General features: G+C 50.6%; 7 protein-coding genes across 7 annotated transcripts; 4 read left to right on the forward strand and 3 right to left on the reverse strand.

Moving 5' to 3' along the window:
- Positions 1-449: 449 nt before the first annotated feature.
- Positions 450-1,692, forward strand: N7519_011296 (cyclic nucleotide-binding domain-containing protein; the record flags this gene model as incomplete). Its single annotated transcript, XM_057298069.1, has 2 exons — positions 450-626; positions 676-1,692. The coding sequence occupies 2 exons, from the start codon at positions 450-452 to the stop codon at positions 1,690-1,692; spliced, it is 1,194 nt and encodes a 397-aa protein (XP_057145951.1).
- A 546-nt stretch (positions 1,693-2,238) lies between these two features.
- On the reverse strand, positions 2,239-3,456 carry N7519_011297 (uncharacterized protein; the record flags this gene model as incomplete). Its single annotated transcript, XM_057298070.1, has 3 exons — positions 2,239-2,531; positions 2,757-3,086; positions 3,402-3,456. 3 exons carry the CDS (start codon positions 3,454-3,456, stop codon positions 2,239-2,241), a joined length of 678 nt encoding a protein of 225 aa, XP_057145952.1.
- A 466-nt stretch (positions 3,457-3,922) lies between these two features.
- N7519_011298 (forkhead domain protein) lies at positions 3,923-7,581 on the forward strand (the record flags this gene model as incomplete). Its single annotated transcript, XM_057298071.1, has 2 exons — positions 3,923-5,319; positions 5,391-7,581. 2 exons carry the CDS (start codon positions 3,923-3,925, stop codon positions 7,579-7,581), a joined length of 3,588 nt encoding a protein of 1,195 aa, XP_057145953.1.
- Positions 7,582-8,837: 1,256 nt separating this feature from the next.
- lcb2 (putative serine palmitoyltransferase 2) lies at positions 8,838-10,853 on the reverse strand (the record flags this gene model as incomplete). The annotated part of the gene is made up of 1 exon (XM_057298072.1): positions 8,838-10,853. The coding sequence occupies one exon, from the start codon at positions 10,851-10,853 to the stop codon at positions 8,838-8,840; it is 2,016 nt and encodes a 671-aa protein (XP_057145954.1).
- A 1,493-nt stretch (positions 10,854-12,346) lies between these two features.
- Positions 12,347-14,503, forward strand: N7519_011300 (acetoacetate--CoA ligase family protein; the record flags this gene model as incomplete). The annotated part of the gene is made up of 2 exons (XM_057298073.1): positions 12,347-12,574; positions 12,650-14,503. 2 exons carry the CDS (start codon positions 12,347-12,349, stop codon positions 14,501-14,503), a joined length of 2,082 nt encoding a protein of 693 aa, XP_057145955.1.
- A 499-nt stretch (positions 14,504-15,002) lies between these two features.
- Positions 15,003-15,765, reverse strand: N7519_011301 (uncharacterized protein; the record flags this gene model as incomplete). The annotated part of the gene is made up of 2 exons (XM_057298074.1): positions 15,003-15,254; positions 15,343-15,765. 2 exons carry the CDS (start codon positions 15,763-15,765, stop codon positions 15,003-15,005), a joined length of 675 nt encoding a protein of 224 aa, XP_057145956.1.
- A 592-nt stretch (positions 15,766-16,357) lies between these two features.
- N7519_011302 (uncharacterized protein) lies at positions 16,358-17,116 on the forward strand (the record flags this gene model as incomplete). The annotated part of the gene is made up of 1 exon (XM_057298075.1): positions 16,358-17,116. The coding sequence occupies one exon, from the start codon at positions 16,358-16,360 to the stop codon at positions 17,114-17,116; it is 759 nt and encodes a 252-aa protein (XP_057145957.1).
- Between the last annotated feature and the right edge of the window lie 812 nt (positions 17,117-17,928).

Raw genomic sequence — 17,928 nt, forward strand, 5'->3', positions numbered from 1 at the left:
GGTAATTTCCCGGTTTCACTTGCTTTTGCTATTTTCTTTTCATTTGCAATATTCACATTTTATTTTCCGAGACATGAGAAAGAAAGAGAAAAAGAGACAAGAGACAAAAGGAAAAAAAAGAAGAGAGAGAGAGTGAGAGAGTGAGTGAGACAGAGAAGGACAGAAGAGGTCATGCAGTATCCCTACAATTAGACTCCAACCAATAATTCCCCACTGTCTGCCCCTCCGTTGCTTCCTCATTACTCTTCTTACCCTTTTCTACCTCAACTTTCTCTTTTTGCTACATTTCCTACATTTTCCTTCTCCTTTCCTCAATCTCATCTACTTAAATTCATTCCTTTCTAATACCTACAGATATCATCTCTGTTTCGCCCATCCCACATCCAGCCCACTCAGCTTCAACCCCGGAGTTGCGGCCTCTCTGGCCCTCGACCCCTCCAAACGCCATCATGGCACAGAACTCTGCTCCTGATTCGACCCCGGTCATCAACACCAGAACTGGCGACAAATCTGCCGGCACCCCCAAAATCTCCGAGGACGACGAGTTCGAGGTGACGTCACCAACCAACCTGACATTCCGACAGTCTAACTCGGGTGCTGTGCCCCCGGAACTGCTCTGTTCGGAGGTAGTGCATCCACCGAAGGAGGATCACAAACGGGAGGATCGTTATTCAGCCGGAGTCCCTTCCAGGATCCCGAGGGGAGGAGGACGAGCAGGAGGGGAGCTGGCCCCCCTTCCCGGGACGATCCGCAGAGCAAGGGTTCCCTACCAACTACGCGCTTGGTCGTCGGACATCTGTCTCAGCGGAATCTTTAAATCCCACTGAAGCTGGTTCAGATAGCTGGTCGCCTCCTCACCACCCAAAGACCGAAGAGCAGGTCTCCCGGCTTAAGAGCGCCGTCAGTAGCAACTTCCTCTTCTCCCATCTCGACGATGATCAATCCTTGACTGTTCTCAACGCTCTCGTTGAGAAGCCCATTCCTGCGAAGGATATCAAGGTTATCTCCCAAGGTGATGCCGGCGATTACTTCTACATTGTGGAAAAAGGAAACTTTGACGTCTATATCCACCCCTCTGGCGCCGTGCAGCCTGGCCCTGATGGCTTGGGCAACAAGGTCGCCAGCATTGGACCCGGAGGATCTTTCGGCGAGTTAGCTCTGATGTACAATGCCCCGCGTGCTGCGACAGTTATCTCCACCGAGCCGAAGAGCACCTTGTGGGCCCTTGACCGCATCACCTTCCGCCGCATCCTAATGGACTCGGCATTCCAACGCCGTCGTATGTACGAGGCTTTCCTGGAGGAAGTCCCGCTGCTTTCTTCTCTAAAGCCATATGAGCGCTCGAAGATCGCGGATGCTCTGGACACCATCAAGTACACGGCTAATTCCACCATCATCCACGAAGGCGATCCCGGAGATGCTTTCTATCTTTTGGAGTCGGGTGAAGCCGAGGCTACCAAGAACGGCGTCTCAGGACCCGTCAAGAACTATCGCCGAGGTGATTACTTCGGCGAGCTTGCATTGCTAGACGACAAGCCACGTCAGGCTAGCATTACCACCAAGACGGATGTGAAGGTGGCGCGGTTGGGCCGGGACGGATTTAAGCGGCTTCTCGGTCCTGTGGAGGGAATGATGAGAGGGGCCGAGTACGAACTGGATTCGAAGAGGTCTCCTGTTTCCAAGGCAGCATGATATGATTACAATGAAATTGAATCTTGGGGATTTTGAGTCAGGAAATTAGACTCCTCGTTGGCGAGATCCAACCAATTGTCATCTGTCATTTTGTCGAGTTTCAAAACTCATCTGCTATCCCAATAACTGATGATCTACTTTTTCCCCCATGTTCATTATTTGTCTCCCATCTCCTCGTTCCCCAGCAAACTTTCCACTCTTTACGACTATTTGACTTGTATCTACAACTTCTTGTCTCTTCTATGCGTGCCATCTGTGACAGGGACCTACTGTCGTCCTTGTTCATATTTTCTTTTGCTACTGTGTTATCCAACTCGATTGGACCCTTCAATACTTAGGTATGATCCAGCAGAATGATTAGAATTTGTGCTTGATAAATTCCCAAATGCATGTGTATATAACCCAAACGCCCAGCCCTGGAGGGCATTCCCAGTCGAAATCGCGTGGGAGCCTGCCCACTACGATTATGCTATGTTCCATATGTCTATGTAAAATACTGCCCCTCGCCAACCTTGGAACTCCCCAAATGCAATCAACACCAGTATATCACCTCGGAACAACCAAATCACTCCTCAATACCCACTTCTCCCCTCCAGTAACTTCGGCCCCCTCATGTATCATACATTGATCTCCATGTCGGTGCAACAGTGCCATCCCAACCTCCGGCGCAACAGCTATCGGCTCGGGATCACGGTTCGCGCGCGTCGGCTCCGGGTAGAAGATAGTTTCGCCGCCTGTGCAGGACGTCAGATAGACCAGCAGAGTCCAAGTTGTGCGAGCGGGTGTTGCTTTTGAGCGCGAGTTCGGTGGGGGAAGGGTAATGTTGTTGGCCTCGTCGTCTGTAGGTTAACGGGTGTTAGTGCTAGTTCTAGCTTGGATGTATGTGTAGCTCCTATGCATAGGAACTGTTATAATCCAAATCAGCCCAGGACCAAGAGCTTACAATGTTGTCCAAAAAAACTGTCCAGCAGAGTATCGATAAATGCGAATATTAGGATTCAACCCCAACGGCTCCCCGCCCCAGAGTTGACGTGCCCGTGCAGCAAGGGCAGACGAGCTAGTACTCTCATCTTCTTCTGCGTGGTCGTACCCATACTCGTCTTCTTCGAAGCGCGTCGTGACAAGCTCCTTCAGCGCTGTTGTGCTCCATAGCATCTCCGCGAACCGTGCATCGTCGATCTGGAATCGGTCGTTGACGCGTAATGCCTCGTCTTTCTTTGGGATTCCCGGTGTTGTTGTTAGTGGTAGCGAGGCGAGGAATGAGGCGTAGGTTTTGCAGAGGGTGCCTGAGAGGAAGTTGCGGATTAGGTAGATTTGGTCGGGGAGGAGGGGGGTCAGGGTTAGATCGGCGGCGGGGGAGGGGGGCGGAGGGGAGGCCAGTTTGGGGTTGTGGTCTTTGGTTGAGGTTTTGGATCGGGCTTTTTGAATTTCGGGGCCATTTTGGGTTTTGGTAGGTGAAGGTACAAGGTGTAAGTAGAGGTGAAGGTAGAGTAGAAAGGGTTGAGGTTTATCGCGATAAAGATGATCCTTACAGGTATAGACAATATTGGAAGGCTACATATGTAATCTTCTACATATATACAACAATGTGTAATATGTGTACATATATACTCCGCTTCCCCAGAATATGTAGTATCATACACCCCTTGCATATACACTTGATATGAATTGAATTTGCCCAAAGTACATATGTACCTGTAAATAATTACTATGGTTTCCCCTCACCTCATTAAACCTTGGAATATCAAAGAGGTCCAAGGCCATAGACGATAGACCGAGAAAATATGAGATAATAGAACAAGAGCAATCATACTCCTTTGCAACCAACTCCAACATATACATATGTAGATCTAGGCTCTTTAAAACAAGATCGGTGAGGAACTGCAGTCTACTCCGTACCAAATAGGTGGATCAAGTCGGAGAGAATATGGATTTGGGCGGGGCGGGAAAGAAAATTTGTCCCGGAAGAGGATCATCGGCGCTTTTCCAACCAACCTTTCCAGATTCATATTTGCTGAATCCCTCAAGTCAAACCGATATTTTGAGAACCGAAGAAAAAGACCAACGAAAAGGAAAAAAAGAGAGAGAAAAAAAAAAAGAACATGGCTCAGCGGTGACTACGGCCATCTGCAGCGACCAAATCGGCCACCGCTCACCGCCCGGTCTGAAGTTGAGAACTTCCCTTCTTATTGGAACTTCATTCCTCTCCCTTCCCCAGCACCAGCCTGTCATGTCGTCGCAGACTATGACTGCGCCAGCCGTGGGCCATCGACCGCCTGACCCAGGCCCCGATAGCCCCATATACGACTATGGCGGCTCACCAGACACTGCACCCCCTAGCAATCCTCGAGAGGACTCCGCAATCCGCGCCATGCAGAATAATTCTGCCCCGTCAACTCCCAACGGGATGTCCGCCCCGGACGTCGCAATCAAAACTGAATACTCGGACAGTCACGACTTTTCAACTGCGCAACATCAACAAGATGCAAATACCCAAAATGCCGCAAGTGCGCTCCTAGCACAACTTCTTGGAAATCAGCCAGCCGCAAACTCCACCCCTACCACGATACAACCTGCACAACAGGACGAGGATCAGGATATCCGCATGGATATCAAGATGGACGACTCGATTTCCCCGTCATACAACATGCCAGCTCAAACCCACGCGCCCATCGACCCGAGCTTACACCGAGACACAGGCTCAACATCTCGCGAGATCCAGGATTTGCTAAGTGGGAAAGCTTTAGGTGATGGGCACATGGGGACAAACCCTGCACACCAGGGTACGAACCATACGGGATTTAACTCATCTGATGCTGTGGGAAGCTTGTCCGACCCCATGAACCCGAAATTGGACGCTGAGCAGCCCTCCCTCCTTCCGCCCTTGGATTTTTCCGCCGCCCCGAAAAATGCCTTTGAAGCTCTTCACCAAAACGAACTGCTCACAGCCGCCTTCCTTTCGCAAAACGCCGATCTGTCAGCCCTGGGATATCAAGATGTGGCGGCCTCAATTGCTGGATCGGAACCTAAGATCCAAGCATTTGCCAAGTTGGAGTTTGATGATGGGCATTTTTACGTCAATACCTACTCATTCATCCTAGGGCGAGACGTGCGCGCCGCACGCGCCGCCCATCACCGAGAGTTCCAGTACCGGCAGGCCGTGCGAAGCACTCGGGCGAAGAGTTCAAGTGGAGGAAATACATCCCACACCCCGAACCGTATGAAGCGGGAGGAAAGCGCTGCCATGATGGGTAGTGTTGTCAGTGATCGGGGAGGTATTATGGGGTTTGATCCAGATATACCCCCGCATCTTCCGAACAATATGAACGTGAGCCGACGATCATCAAAATCATCCTTTGACGAGGCTGTCGTACCATTGCATGCAAACCCGGCTCAACTACAATCGACAACCGACTACAATGCGCTTGCCATGCAATCTTTGCAAGATGGAAACGGAGATGCAAAGCCGGTTGATGCGCTAGCTTTGCTCCCATCCCCTGATTCTTGCCCACCATTCCCATTCACCCCCCAACGACCGTTGACGGCAGTGCCGCAGGCCATCGAGGGATTTCTCGGAGACATGTCCGGATCTCATACAACTTTGACCGTAACTTGTTTGAAATGGAGGTAATGGGACGTAATGGAGCGTTCATTGGGGCTGATTGGCTATCGCCCGGACAAGTTCGTCCGTTACATAGCGGCGACTACATCCAAATTGGAGGTGTGCGTATCCGGTTTTTGCTGCCAGACGTCCCCATTGGCGAAACTGGAGCCGACCGCATGGAAGAAAAATTGGCAGAGAATGGCGAAGAGGAGGAAGAGAAAGATGCCCGTGCTTCGATCGAAGTGGATGACGACGTTGATGAATCTGAGAGACTCGGAAGTGAGAGCGGCGAGAGCAGGGAACCTTCCAAGAAGATCATCCTCAAGACAAAGGATTCTAAATCGGCTCAAGCAATGGATTCTATCGAGAATGGGGATAACGATTCGCAGCCGGCCCGCCGCCGGGGACCAGGACGTCCTCCCAAAGATGGGATCATGTCTAAGCGCGAGCGAGCTGAGCTTGCCCGGGAGCAGAAAATTGCAGCTAAGCGCGAAGCCAACGGAGGTATCACGCCACCCCCACTCAAAGTGCCCAAGGCCGGAAAGACAGTTGCCAAAGAATCTGTCGTTCCCGAGTCGCCAACAAACAAACCGTCCGAGAAGCGGAAGTACACCAAGAGAAAGAAGCCGGATGGTACACCAATGGATTCTCCCCTTCCCTCAACGGAAGGCGGCCAAATGTCTGCAGAGCCTCCACAAGAATATGTCAAACCCCCACCGGTCAAAAAACGCAAACCATCACGATCACCATCCCCCAATTATCCTCCGGAGTCTGCTTACAATGCCGAGGATTTGGCGAAGCCACCGTACAACTACGCCGTTCTCATCTTTGATGCTCTGACGGAAGCCGGAACGCCAATGACGTTGAAGCAGATCTATCGTGCGCTGAAACTGAAATATCCGTACTTCCGCTTCAAGTGTGAGACTGAGGGCTGGACATCCAGTGTACGGCACAACCTGAACGGCAATGGGCATTTGTTCATGCACGCAGAGCGAGATGGCAAGGGTTGGTCATGGCAACTTATTCCCGGCGCGTCGGTTGAGAAGGAAAAGAAGCGACGCCCTTCGCCGCCGCCGCAGGTGTCCCACCCTCCTGCACCTGCTCCCCAGCAGTACATGCCTCAGATGTCCCATTCTTATGCACCACCTCAGGGCCCACCACAGGTGCCAAATCCGCCACAGCATTTCCAATTCCCTTCTATACCGCCTGCTCCTTTCCCGGCATCTGTTAACGTGGGAGGACCTCCACGAGCCAGTCCCTACCCACCTCAATCGAAGGCCCCTGCACCTACACCCGCCGCTCCTCCTGCTCCACGGGTTCAAGCTCCTGCTCCGCCCCCGCCACAGGCTGCGACACCGGCACCGGCAGCGGCACCTCCGCCGGTGCCTACACCTGCCCCTGTCTCTGCTCCTACCCCGTCTCCAGCGCCAACACCTACTCCGGCTGCTATGCCCGCGTCTGCACCCGCACCCGCACCCGCGTCAGTACCGGCGGCACCGGTGTCGACACCGGCACCAGCACCAGTTCCAACACCAGTGCCACCTATAAACCCAGCTGCATCATTCCCCATCCCCAGTCAACTCCGCAACAACCTCCCAGCTGCATTCGCGGCGACAATCCCTTCAACCTACACTTCGCCCTACGCATCTGCCCCTGCTCCGACAGGCGGCCAGCAGCAACAGTTGCAGACCCCACGACCCCCTCACGGACCCCCCTCAGCATCATTCCCTTACTCCCAACAAAAGCCGCCATCCTCTCAACCTCCTCACAACAACCCGCAGCCTCGGGCCTACCCTCCATCTGGTGGAACACAATTCCAACACCAGCCTCAGCATCCGCGTCCACATCAGCCACCAGTCCAACCCCAGTCGCAGCCGCTGTCGCATCCTCCTCAGCAGCAACATCCGCTACCTCACCACCAGCATCAGCCGCAGCATCAACATCAACACCCACACCAACATCAGCACCAGCAGCATCCGCCTCCAGGCCTCCCGGCCCATTCTCACCATCAACAACAGCAACACCCTGTTCAGCAGAACCCTGCACCAGGGCCACCAGAGTCATCCTCGTTCATTGATAGAGCGAACAAGGCAATCGATGACTTTGAAGCTGTTCTCATGGAAGACTACGAGGACAAGAACTACATCCGGGAAGTCCTGCGGAGTGCGCGCGCACGGGTGTTGGGCGATGCGCCAGAAAGCTCCTTCCCAGGCGGCGAGCCAAAGGACGAAGCCGTCATCATGGACGTGCTACGCAATTTGGTCGGAAGTCTGAAAGAAGAGTGAATGGCTTCAATGTTCCTGGAGATTTTACATCTACTGGTGGAGGGAATGGTTTTCCCCCCTGACGACTTATCGAGTATACGAGTCTTACGGTTTTGCTTTCTTCTCTTTTCTCTCTTTTCTTCTTTTCCCCATTCAATTTATCCTTTTTCAAATTGTTGTTTGCGACATGTCTGGATTCTTTGAATCTTAATGATATCCCTCTGTTTTTGCTGACAGGCGTTTTCTTGCGTCTTGTCTTTTTTTTTTTTGTCGCGCTTAAAATCTTCTCTTCCCTGTTCTCCTTTTTCTCGGCTCTTCACAGCCCACTGTTTCGGAGGTGCAGAGGGACTTCCATCTTCTGGAATGATCCCGTCTTGCTTTTGTTCTTTTTGTTTTCATCCTGGCGTGACCCGTCGGATATAAAAGCGTAAAAGCTCATGATAGAAATACCATTCACCTTGATCGGACTAGATACATGTATATATACTCCTTCAGCACATGGATAGATAGATATTGTATTATTTATCAATAGCGTTGCTGTTTACCAAGCAACGGCTTACACAGCTGCTATATTGTTCCTGGCGGCATTGGCTGTACCTCCGTACTAGCAAGGCAATCTAGGATACGATGTTCGAAGTTATTCTCTTGGACGGGGTGAATTTCATTTGTGGTTTCAATCTCGCACTTGAACTCGTAGGGATATGGACTTCATTTTGTATGGAAGCAGGCAGGGATGAGGAATGTGTGACCGTAAACATAAGTGATCTGGCAGGTGAGTACCTCCCTATATCCAGCCTTAGGTCCTAACAATTGATCCGAAATACTACCTAGGTATAGTAAAATACATTAAAAAGCCAATAGGGGGAACAATATTAGGCAATATCTTAAGAATAAGAACAGTGAAGTAAGAAAGTAACATGAAATATTGTATGCAAACAGGAAGCAATAGGATCATAGGAAACGGGGCATATTCATTCGTTCGAATAACTCATGACCGTTTTGGTTCTTTTTGTTTTCTCCGAGTTCCCCTTTTCTTTCTAGTCTGAGCGAGTTCACTCACTTTTATGTGCCTTAGGAGCAAAGTCCAGCGAAAGTCACAATCGTAGCAACTCAGAGCGAAGATCGAGGGGACATGTGCAATTAAGACCCCGGCACAGTGTGACCAGCAACAACCGTGCTTGTGGAAAAAAACGATCCCGACGGAAGACACATCTTGAAGCCTAGCGAACTCAAGACAACGTCATGTCAACCGGCAGAAGAAAGAAGCCAATCTAGTACTAGTACAAGGGATTCTTGACATCCTGGACTCCGCGTCGGATGACATCCTCGACGCGCCAACGGGGAGGAGAAATATTGTCCGAGCGCCTGCGGTGCCATTCCTTTTCCAGCTCTGGTGGAGGAGCCGGCTGTTCGGCAGCAGGCAGTGCACCACCCGCGATACCAGTAGAGAATTTCAACTGGAGGACATTGCCAATTTCATCGCAAGCGGTCAGCACACGGTCAAGATCCTCCTTGGTGTGGGCAGCAGAGACACAGAAACGAGCACGGGACGAGACCAGCGGAGTGGCCGGGTAACCAACAACAACGACGGAGATCTTTCGCCGGAGCATCTCGTGAGAGAATGCAGGCATCTTAGCAGGGTTAAAGAGAAGGACTGGAACGATTGGTGAATCGTCGTGGCCATACACTATAAAGCCAAGACGCTTCAATCCGAGACGGAGATACCGCGAGTTAAAAGCCAATCGCTGCAATCGCTCCTCGCCCTGACCGGGAACGAGCTCACCGTTGATGATCCGCAGAGCAGAAGAGATCTGGGCAAGAACTGCAGGCGCAGGAGACTCTCCGTAGTAGACACCGGGGTTGGTGGCACGAAGTGCGTCGATCATCACCTTGTCTGCCGCAATGTAGCCACCGTTGGCACCGAATGACTTGGTCAGTGTGCCCATCAGGATATCCACCTCGGAAGTATCGATACTGAAGTAGTCACAAACACCACGTCCCTTGGGACCAATGGCTCCGATGGAGTGGGCCTCATCAACGAACAGGTTGAACTTGTACCGGCGCTTCAATTGCACAAGGCCAGGAAGGTTACACATGGAACCTTCCATGGAGTAGAGTCCCTCGACCACGACTAGAATCTTCTTCCAGGGACGGTGAGTACGGGGTTGTCCCTGGGAGATAGCCTCTCGAAGTTTCAATTCCAGGTCCTTCATGTCATTGTGCTTGAACATAGCAATGGAGGCCCCGGAGAGACGCGCACCGAAACGGATCGACGCGTGGTTCAGTTCGTCGGAGATGAGAAGACATCCCTTCGAGACCAAGGCGGGGAAGATGGTTGCGTTGGTGCCGAAGCCCATGGAGAAAATCATCGACGATTCTTTGCCCACAAACCTGGCAACCAGATCCTCTACTTCCACGTGCAAATCCTGTGTGCCGGACTCTGCGCGCGTGCTGGGTGCTGCAATGCCATACTTCTTGATGGAGTCTTCCGCAATATCCGCACAAGGGCCATCCGACTGAGCGAAACCCAGGTAGTTGTACGAGCTCAGATTGAGGGTGTCGGTAGTGGTACCTGTCAGGTAGAAGTGCTGGTTGTGGTCATCCGTGGCCCGATCGATAAGAGTAATGGTGCGGCCGGGAACGCCAGTCACGGGGCGCTCGAAGCAGTCGTTGATGCGCAATTTCAAACGACGCACATAGAAGTTGTCGAAATCGCTGTTGAGAGCACCATAGCCATTGCGAGGCTTGAGATGGCGGTAGTGTTCCTCGCGGAATCGCTTGCCAAAGAAATCACGGACATGTCCGAAAGCGATTAGGATTAAGTAACTGATATAGGTGGTGAGCAGGTAATAATACGGCGGCTCGTCCATCACCGGCTCGGGGAAGACACCACCAGGGTGTCGACTGGAGTATCGGTGGCTGGGATGACCGATCGGACCAAACTGGGCATGTTGCTTGGCCAGCCGACGAGCCTCCTCAGGGGACGGAGGCTGGAAGAGTGTGGTAGGCAGCTCGTCCATATTGGGATTATCCGCAGTGGCTGTTGAAAGAGAGATTGTCGGTAGGGACAGTGAGGCCAGGCTTATCGGCGGAGAAGAATTGCTAGGTTGCGGATGCCCACTCTGTACAGTTTCCGTCTTTGACTTTGGCGAGGCCGAGAATAACTGAGAAAGGCGATTGGACTTGACCGTGGGGGCCTTGATGGAGATACCGCCCTTTCCCGAAGAAGGTGAAAAGGACGGCGGGTTGGTAGAGGTGTCGTTGGAAGAGTTACTGCTAAATCGACGAGGCATCGCAGGAGGAAACAGCGTAAAGTTTCCGGCACGGGTCTTATTTTTGTGCACGTCAAGATCGAGGGGCGCTTTGGGTTGGCGTCCGGATTGACGAATTTAAGGCAGGGGCTACCGGAAGGGTAGATAATTGACGTGTTCGAGTAGGCTGTGCTTCTTGGGGGACTTCGGTCTTGGTCGATAACCTCAATGTGTTCAATCTGGAAACCGCAGCCAATTAGTTGATGGTTCTAGACCAGGCATCCACGCGACACCCCTGAGCCACGCTCCGTTCCCAAATAAACCATACCCAGGAACTTTCCAGGTCATAAGTTCCACAGGATCGAGACGTACCACAAGGTTGATTCAAGGTAGGTAGAAGCCGAATACTCCGAAAGGGCTTAAAAATTGCGGGCACGTGGAAGGCAAGAGACACGAAGGGGCAAAGAGCCCTACGTTCAGATGACGAAGTGACCAATGTTGCCCTACAAAGATGATGAAGCACCAAAACGAGTATATGGAAGAAACAAGAAGGAGAGTCTGAGAAGATAAATAAGAGAGCGTGTGTTTCCCTAAGCCCATCGACCCATGCGACCTCCTGGTATTAATTAAAAACAGATGCAGTACGGTGATAATACAGTGATAAATAGGTATGATTGGTTTATCTTTCCTGGAAAGGAGGTAATATTACCACATCAATACTAAAGGTTTTTTTTTTCCCGCACTAAAATTTCGGGCCCGAAAAGGCCCAAAGGCCAGAAGATAAGAGGAGAAGTCGTATTCGTATGTATTCCAATGCACATCGGATTTATGAATTGTATAATCTGATGCATCATGATGTATACCTAGGTATACTCCGTACAACATACTGGGGAACAAAAGATGAGAAAAAAGGGGCATTTCATCCTCCGGTATATCCGACTCAAAACCGTTTGGACCAAATAGACATATTGTAGTCACATCATGTCGACTTCTTCAAGGTCTGTGACACCTACATCACGAGATGTGACGTTGAAGTATCTACGGAGTAGCCTAGGAAGGCTTTATGAAAACGGCAAGATGCCTGAGGCAGCAAATGTCACTTTCTAATGTGACATCTGGAGTAATTGGAATATACAATATACGCATACCAGAGGAGCTTTCAATTCGTTAAAATTCACATTCACGTCCAGGACTTTTTATATGAGAAATTCCTGTAGCCGCGGAGATCGGCAACTTAATACCCGATCATTCCCGCTCCCGCCTGGGGTATTTGCACTGAACTTCCAATGACTTCCAAGATTCTTGCCTTGTTCAAGCTTTGACCCCTGTGAACATCTGAAGCCCTATCAGATTCTTCAAATCTGTTGGGAATATTGAAGTCTATTGCCACATTATTGGGGTTCTACCAAGTGTGACAATTATATTGAATCTTTCAATCTCAACCTAACAACAGTCTACAGGCTACATACATACTCCACCACTCCCTCAATTTCCCCTGCCTTACTCTGTGACTGTTTCTACAAACACCATTAGGTATGCCTCATATCGACGTAAACGTCGTGCCAGAGGCCAAGAAGCTCTGGCGGCCCTCTTCTCCTGAGACAACCCAGATCTATGATTTCATGATTAAAGTGAACAAGAAGTACGGCTTGTCACTGAATGACTACGACACACTCTGGAAATGGAGTGTCTCTGAACCAGCCCAGTTCTGGGAGGAAATCTGGCACTATACAAAGATCAACGCCCACAATCCATACCAACACGTGAGTAATTTCCATTTCGAGCCTGGATCCACCATCCTGGACATGAGATATCCGATCCTAATCCGATCTACATAGGTCCTTGATTCAAAGGATGTACTATTTCCTAGACCTTCATTCTTCCAAGGGAGCACTTTGAACTTCGCCGAGAATCTGTTGTATCCCGCCACCTCGCCGGATGAAGATTCCGTAGCAGTGATTGGCGCCACTGAAGCAGCCCGCGAATTCGTCTCGTGGAAGGAGCTACGGGAGCGAGTTCGACTGTGCGCAAATGCTCTGAAAGAAGCAGGTCTGAAGACCGGCGATCGGGTCGCTGGCTTCGTGGGCAATCATGCTAATACCGTCGTGGCAATGTTGGCCGCTGCTTCAATCGGGGCCTTTTGGACTGGCGTGTCACCTGACACTGGTGTGCATGCCGTTTTGGAGCGCTTGAAGCAGATCCAACCTAAGATCCTCTTTGCGGACAATGGATCCTTCTACAATGGCAAGGTGCATAGCTCACATGCCAAAGTACGGGAGATTGTCTCTGAATTGCCGGACCTTGAGCTTTTGGTGCTTCTTATTACTACCCCGGAACTTGAACTTAACCTAGATGACCTTCGACCTGCAAATGGAAAAGCAAAAGTTTATGGTGATTTCGTGTCCGAGGTCAAGAACTCTCAGGCGCCATTAGAGTTTGCAAGCTTGAGACCAGATCATCCCGTCTATATCCTGTACTCGTCCGGTACAACAGGGGCTCCCAAACCTATCGTCCATGGGTCTCTGGGCACATTGTTGCAACACAAGAAAGAACATCTTCTTCACTGCGACATTCGACCAGGTGATCGCTTGTTCTACTTCACAACGACAACCTGGATGATGTGGCACTGGCTGGTGTCGGGCTTGGCCAGCGGAGCAACAATCGTCCTGTACGATGGCTCACCCTTCCGACCCTTTGATGCTGAAGGCGGGAAGGGAGAAATGGCCATGCCGCGGCTGATCGAAGAGCTTCAAATTACCCATTTCGGTACATCAGCCAAATATCTCTCTCTCCTCGAACAAGCCGCTTTGAACCCGCGCAAGCATGCCCATAGACCAGTGTCGTTGAAGACCCTAAGGGCCATCTTCAGTACTGGATCCCCGTTGGCACCATCAACATTCGAATACGTTTATTCCTCTTTCCACCACGACATCATGCTTGGTTCCATCACCGGTGGCACAGATATCCTCTCTCTGTTCGCTTCCGGCTGCCCCATTCTCCCAGTTTACAAAGGAGAAATCCAATGTCGCTCGTTGGGGATGGACATCTCAGTGTTTGACTATTCTGGCAAGGACATTAGTGCAACAGGTGAACCCGGTGATCTTGTCTGCGTCACACCCTTCCCCGCCCAACCAGTCATGTTCTGGCCCCCGGGACCAACAGGCTTGGAGAAGTATCGGAAAAGTTACTTCGATGTGTTTGGGTCCTCAGTCTGGCACCATGGAGACTACGTGCGCTTGAACCCACAAACCGGAGGTGTGGTCATGCTAGGCCGCAGCGACGGCGTCCTGAAGCCATCCGGAGTGCGATTTGGAAGTGCCGAGATATACAATATTCTACTTAAGCATTTCGCCGAAGATGTGGAAGACTCCCTTTGCATTGGTCGGAGGCGAGATGGCGTTGACACCGATGAGACGGTCGTTCTGTTTGTCCGACTTGCTTCTGGCAACGAGTCCGGTATGCCGGCGGATCTCGCGGCACGCATTCAGTCCACTATTCGGAAGGAGCTTAGCCCCCGCCATGTGCCTGGAATTATCGATGCATGTCCCGAGATTCCGGTGACTTCAAATGGCAAGAAGGTCGAAAATGCTGTGAAGCAGATTTTGTGCGGGCTTAACATCAAGATTGGTGCGAGTGTTGCGAATGCTTCATGTCTTGATTGGTATAGAAACTGGGCTTCGGAAAACCCCTAGTTATTGAATTCTTTATTACATAGAAAAATTGATGATTCATTGTTATTTGCTACATATTAATGTCATCAAAATTCCACATCCACATGTCCATGAGTATGTATTCGAGCCCTATAAGGTCTTGGCCGTGACGGCAGTTGAGCTAACTGACAGAAATCAGGTGTAAAGTGAGCGTACTGTACCAATCACAATGTGTAAATTCTCTAACTAAAATGAACACTTATAGAGCGCATCAGAATATCACTTACAGCAATCTTGATATTATTAAGTGCTAAAATGATCTCTGAACTTCGAACTTCCCCATGCTTTGTCTCCTTCGCTCGCTGTCAGGATGTATGTTGTTTCTTTCACTCTGCACTGCCCGGCTAATGTGCCTCTAATTCCACTACTGATTATAACTGGGACAGCATTCTACATACACACAGGGGCAGGTTATTTCCTAATCTTGCCTCATAACATTGTTCTTTCTTTTCTTCCTCCTTTTCCGACTTCCACCCTCCCCCTATTGCTTTCGAGCGGCCATTGCTGGCTTCTGCCCTATGACAAGATGGAAATATGAATAAAGCCGCCGATCCTTTTGCTGTAATTCCTCCTGCACCCGATTAATCAGGGCATCAGTGTCTTCCTTTGACCAGCCCAATGTCTTGGTGAATAGACGTAGCGTGTATCCCTCCAGCGCGCACTGCATCTGGTACACATAGAAACTCCCAATGCTTTTCAGATTTGGGTCGTCACTCCACTTGCCAAAGGGAACCTAGTGGCAGGCACTCAAAAGTCAGCTGCTTAGGCTACAATACACACGGATTATCTTTGAATTGTTGTTCCATTTTAGGCTCACCTACTCTGAGTACCTGTTCGTCGACTTGCACAAAGCCAGCTGAGTGCATCAGCTCCTTCTGCTCGGCTGCCACGTTGATTTGCTTGTCAAACTTAGCCGCTGCCTCGTGTATCAGCGCCTCCCACTCCCTTAGTGCCACTAGCCGGGCTTCATCCTGAGCGTTATCAGTAAAGAAGCGCAGGCCATTCTCCCACACCTCTAACCACCCCCCGGGGAGAAGATGCCGGAACGCGTTAGCGTAGAACCTATTATAGTCGGTAATAACCCCGCCTAGCGACTGCGCATGGATCAAATGAAATGCCTGTTTTGTAGTAAACGGCCAATCGCCCTCAAGCTCGTGGTGTTCGAAATACGGGAGATCTGGAGACATATCAGTCGGGTCCACGCCCGTTAAGCGCGGGGCAGTATGATGCCGGTCTAGCGCCATGATCGTCCAGGAGCCGCTACGGGTAGCGAACTCGAGGAACTTATGGTTTTTCTTGACCGGGTCTAGGGGGGGCAATAAAGGTTCTGCCGTCTAGAAGATGATGCCAGGTTGTGCTGATCATCGCGTGTGCTGTGGTAGCGTTTTCGTCGTCTGGAAAGGGGAATTCGGCCTTGAAGTCATAATAGCGGCAAGTGGCAGAGCTCTTGCAAGGGTGTCATGTCTCCAACAAAAGCAGTGTAGTCCCCAAATTTTCGTATGTGTGGTTATTGCGTGCAGTCAGCCAATTCGATTCCAGTTTTCCTTTTCGGGAAATCGGGAATCTAGCCCTCAACTCGGGTATATATAATCGGGGTTGCTACCCGTAGCCCGTGGACGACTTCGGGTACTAACTTGCAGGGATCGTGACTTGGAAGTTCTAAAACCGATTAAGTCCGAAGTGGGATGCATCCTATAACTCCGTTAAGACCTTAAGACCTATTCTTTGTTTGTGATATTTGATATCAGGTATCAGTTGACCACCCATTGCCTTCCCATCAACATCGACAAATACATTACAACATTTTTCATCCCTTCAAATACAAACATTCCCACAATGGCCGCCGTCACTAAGCCCTTGGTTCTGATCACCGGTGCAAACCAGGGCCTGGGATTGGCGACAGCACAACAGCTTGCCAGCACTGGCCAATATAATCTTCTTGTTGCCGCCCGCTCTCAGGAAAAAGCCGAAGGTGCAGTCAAGCAACTACGAGGGTCTGGCACTGGGTCTTTGACGCCTATTGTTATCGATCTTGACCAAGACGAATCCATCACTGCCGCAGCGAAGTTCGTTGAAGAGCGATTCGGATCGCTGGATATCCTCATCAACAACGCTGGCATCAACAGATCGTCTGACCCAAATGCTACTCTACGCGAGAGCTACCGAGCTGTGTTTGAAACAAATGTTTTCGGCGTGGCAGTGATGACAGCAGCTTTCCTACCACTCCTGCGCGCATCGAAGTACCATGACCGACGTATTGTCAACGTGACGAGCGGCCTTGGTCAAATTGGCATCGCGTACTCGCCAACTTCAGAGTACAGTGCTAAGATGTGGGAGCTGCCCATCTACCGCAGTAGCAAGTCTGCGATCAATATGATTAGTGCTGTTGATGCTGTCAGTCTCGAGAAGGAGAACATTCTCGCTGTTCTAGCTGCCCCAGGCTTCTGTCGCACCAACTTTGGAGGTGGTCAGGGCGTCAAATCGGCAGAGGAGGGGGCTCGACCTATTGTGCGGGCTGCTACAGAGGGTTCGCCAAAAGAACTATTTGGAAAGCTTGTGGACGACGAGAACACGCTGGTCGAGTTCGGCTGGTAGATTACATTGTCATGGGGACTGTGAGCGATGAGACTGCGGCATCAAGCTACTCAACAAGACCGAAACAAAGAGTAGAAAGTGCTGCCTTTGGGACGGGATTGGGACCAAATATCGACAGCGAGAGGCCGACGCAAAGCTCGCCTGGCGCGGTAGATGCGCACAGGAGCCATTTTGGTCGCTTCTATGGACCCATCTCGCAGCATCATTAAATATATGGACAGAGAAATATTCAGTTTGCGGCGGTAACGCGGGCACCGAGGAAACTCCCTTTCTGGAATCTGAAATCCTCATTCAAACTGTTGGTATCCCAGAATAGTGTTCAATTAGTTTTGGGCGCGGATTCATTCATCCCTTTAAGACTGCGAGACTCTTCGCCGTTTGTTTGTTCCATGATCTGGAGTTGGATTAACTTGGAGTGGGATAAGGTCGGGTCTGCAACTCCGAAGTCCTGTAAGATTCTATATCCACATGTCCATGAATGAGCATGGATGTATTCGAGCCCTGCAGGGTCTTGGGCCTGGGGTAAGCGGACTACCTGAGACACCTGGGCAGCCCTGCTGCGTCTAGACACGAATGATGACAAAAATAAATGAAACACGGCCTCTTCTTAGAAACATTTATAATTTGATCGTAAAAGGTTTATCCACTTCAAACTGATATGTCAAAGAAGAACATCTGGCCATCATTCGACGGATTAGCTAAGCATTTCGGATCGAGGCTCCATTACGATTCTTCGCCGACAATCCGTCCGAGCTACATCACCTCTTCCGGATATATTCGGTGCACCAAGAAATCCCGAATTGACCAGGCTG

This window comes from Penicillium mononematosum, assembly GCF_028829835.1.
Source record: "Penicillium mononematosum strain IBT 11891 chromosome Unknown utg000005l:1.0-9366267.0:1.0-9372171.0, whole genome shotgun sequence".
Classification (NCBI taxonomy): Eukaryota; Fungi; Ascomycota; class Eurotiomycetes; order Eurotiales; family Aspergillaceae; genus Penicillium; species Penicillium mononematosum.